A 3,685-nucleotide genomic window follows, 5' to 3' on the forward strand; every position below is an offset into this window, starting at 1 on the left:
ATATAAATTAAATAAAATAATTCATGTCCAGACTTGTTTATTCGGTTTACTGTGGGTGATACACAGATAATGTGTTATATAGGTCATTTTGGCTGTGTAGAGGAAATTTGCTGTAAAAGTAATTTTTTTTCTGGGAGAATATTAAGTTTGTTATATGACAGTTTCCATTCTTTCAAGGTTCTAGTGTGGTTGTATTATTTTCAGGAATGTTTTTCTCTTGTGGACTAGTATCAAGGAAAGGAGTCAGAGCAACAGAAGATGCAGTAGTTGTTGAAAAAATGAAAGAGAGCGGTGCTATCCTCATTGCTGTCACCAATGTACCTGAATTAAATCTGTGGTGTGAAACTAGGAACAATGTGTACGGCCAGACTAATAATCCTTACAAATTTTCTCGTACAACTGGAGGATCTACTGGTGGAGAAGTAAATAATTTTAATAAAATGCTGTGAAACTTATTTTATCATGGAAATTTTATTCCACTAAAATAAAAAAAAAGTTATATTTATTTCATTTTTAATTACTATATATTTTTTTATGTTTGTTTATTGAAATTTATATTTTCTTATACATTGAAATACATAAAATTCGAGTAAATTTGATGTTAGATTATAATGGTATGATAAAAGCTTGTACAAGAATTGAATTAGAAGGTTTCGAGGCCATCTTCTTTTCTGGCACCCCGGAGAATGGTCAGAAATGGAAGAGGAAGCAAGGTTAGAAACTAGTGAATTTGGGTGGTCAGGGAGTTTATAATGGAGGGATTGGTTCCTGGCTCGAGCTAGATCAGTTACATATGGAACATTAAGGTTTTTATGGATGATTTTATTTGTAAAAAAGTAAGGAGCATTGAGGATTTTAGATTGTAAGGATTAAATACAAGATGAATTCGAAGATTTTATGGTGCCTTAAAGCCTAAACCAGATAAGCCTTATTATAGTCTTCTAGATCAGTCTTTTGTAATGGATTGGAAGTTTAGACCATTAGTAATAGTCAGAATCAATGTGCAGTAAGTTTCCTATCTTTTTAGTTTTTTATGAGGATTCTTGGTTAGTCGTATGTCTAGATGTAGTCCAAGGTAGCGGATCTGTCTGAGTGGGCAGTTTTCATAAAGGGTAAAGATGATTTTTGGGATTTATTTTAATCCTCAACTTTCGACACCATTCTTCGAGGGTTTTGATAAGGGATTGGAGAGTTCGGGATGCAATTAAAGGATTATTATGAACTGCAAGCACACATGTGTTCCATAACACATGTATATGTGGTGAGGATAGTGTAGGATGTCAGCTGTAGAGGATGGGACCAAGGATACTACCTTGAAGAAAACCAGTGGACTGTGAGAAGAGGGATGAATAGAAACCATTGTGGTTTTCTTTGAATAATCAATCAGTGTGAAAGGAATGGATAATGAGAAAGTATGTAGAGGGTAGGAATTCGCGGAGTTTGTAAAGCAGTCCCAGGAATTTTAAAGATTGAAATTTTTTTCTGTTTCTAGTTTAGAAAAATTCTGATGTATTTATGATGCTATCGATGAGTGCATTGGTGAATTTAGAAACATGACCTGAGTCAAATGGATTGACTGTATGCTTTAAGATTTTGATTAGAGATAAGAACATTTTTTATAACTGAATGGTTCTAAATTTTATTTCATGATTATTTTTATAAATTTTATTTTGCAGAGTTCTCTTATCGCTGCTTGTGGATCACCTTTGGGAATAGGTACTGACATTGGAGGTTCGATTAGGATGCCAGCTTATTTCTGCGGAGTATTTGGTCACAAACCTTCAAATGGTAAGACCATTAATCAACGTTATATTTAGATTAAATATATATTGACAATGTTAATTATAATATGTTTATAATAATTTGATTTTTCTGATTTATTTGAATTATATATATATTTTTTCTCTTTTATAGGTTTAATAACAACTAAGGGGCTTACTTTTAGGACAGGAGAGGAGAGTGAAACGATGGTGACTGCTGGCACACTCTCACGTTCTGTGAAAGACATAACTCCTTTCTTAAAAGTCCTTTTGGGAGAGAACGTTAAATTTTTGAAGCTTGATGAAAAGGTAACGTATAAATCAGAGGTTGGCAACCTTGTTTCCATCTAAACCAAAATTAATTGAAATACATCTTATAAGGAGACTTTTAGGATCAATGGATAAGATATAGAGGCAAGAAAAAATCAAATGGGGAATTATTTAATTATATGTCAGAAAAAATATTTGAAGCTAGTTAAATGCATCACAAAGTAATTTCTCATAAAAGAAAAAAAAAAACTTTCACTTTTTGAAAACTAAAACTTAAGAACTATTAGACGTATAGATGTCTGCTAGCTCTTAAATTGAAACTAGTTAGATGCTCCATCAACTAGTTTTTAATAAACATCATCGTAGGAGTCTTAGATTCCGTTATATTGGCCAAAATAAATTCACGAAATGTCGATTCCATGATTTTGAAAAAAGAAACTTTTGTTTAAATAAAATAAATTTTATCAATGTAATCAAACTCATTACAAAAAACTTTTAATTATTTTTTATATGTACATATATATAGTTGACCGTAAAAGTTTAAATATAAGAAGATGGTCTGGATTGCGGTTCAAAAAAAGAACAAATAGTTTATAACTATTTTAATGTCCAACGTTTCGCCCCACTTTGCAGGGCTTCGTCAGGGCTAAAAAGATACAAAAAAAACAACAGAATATTACAACAATAAGGTAATTTATGCTAGGATAAATATTATGTAAATATAAAGTGATAAGAAATTACATATAAATAAAAAGAAAGAAGACAAAAAATATTATCAATATAAAATACAGATACTATTTTTCGTCTTCCTTCCTTTTATTTATTTGTAATTTCTTATCACTTTATTTTTACTTAATATTTATCCTAGCTTAAATTACCTTATTGTATCTTATTTTGTAATATTCTCAGGTTTTTTTTTTGTTTTTTTTGTATCTTTTTAGCCCTGATGAAGCCCTGCAAAGTGGGGCGAAACGTCGGACATTAAAATAGTTATAAACTATTTGTTCTTTTTTTGACCACATCCCGGACCATATTCTTATATTTATTGTACTATAAAATAGTTTATTATGTTTATTTTCACAGTAGTAGTAGTAGTTTTTATGTTATTTGCCAAAATAAATTCGCAATATGTTGATTATTGGAACGTTTGTTCAAAACTTTTGGTTTATGAAAAACTATATCCCAAGAACTATTATCAGACATATAAATGTTGCTATTGGAATAAATGCACTCAAATTGGAGCTAGTAAAATGCTTCATAAACTAGTCTATTATAGTAGTATTTGTTATGATATTGATCAAGATAAATTTACGAAATTTATATTTCATTAATTTGGGAAAGAACATTTAGTTTTTGAAAAATCATATACTATATAATCTATATATTTGAGTGCTAAAATATAGATGGTTGTTAACATTGCGAAGATAATTTAATTCCCTTACAAACTAGTACTCATAAACTCATATGAGTAGTAGTTTCCATTGTATTGTCCTAAGTAAATTTACAAAATGTTGATTTCTCATAATTTAGAAAAAAAACTTTATACTATCCTAAGGACTTAATAAGGGTATTCATGATGTTGTGTTAAATGTTATAACTATAAGATTGTGAGCAGCCCTATTTGAAGTCATGTTAAACGTTAAATGCATAAGAGC

General features: G+C 29.9%; 1 protein-coding gene across 1 annotated transcript in view; it reads left to right on the forward strand.

Annotated features, from left to right (window-relative positions):
* The window catches only part of LOC106693020 (fatty-acid amide hydrolase 2), a 16,842-nt gene that overhangs the window by 7,559 nt on the left and 5,598 nt on the right, over positions 1-3,685 (forward strand). Inside the window, exons 4-6 of the mRNA XM_014439318.3 lie at positions 205-422; positions 1,677-1,788; positions 1,915-2,069. Coding sequence (XP_014294804.1) covers positions 205-422; positions 1,677-1,788; positions 1,915-2,069 — 485 coding nt within the window. The remainder of the gene's footprint in view (positions 1-204; positions 423-1,676; positions 1,789-1,914; positions 2,070-3,685) is intronic.

Source organism: Halyomorpha halys, unplaced genomic scaffold (genome assembly GCF_000696795.3).
Source record: "Halyomorpha halys isolate HHAL.00 unplaced genomic scaffold, Hhal_1.1 Scaffold83.1, whole genome shotgun sequence".
NCBI classification, from domain to species: domain Eukaryota; kingdom Metazoa; phylum Arthropoda; class Insecta; order Hemiptera; family Pentatomidae; genus Halyomorpha; species Halyomorpha halys.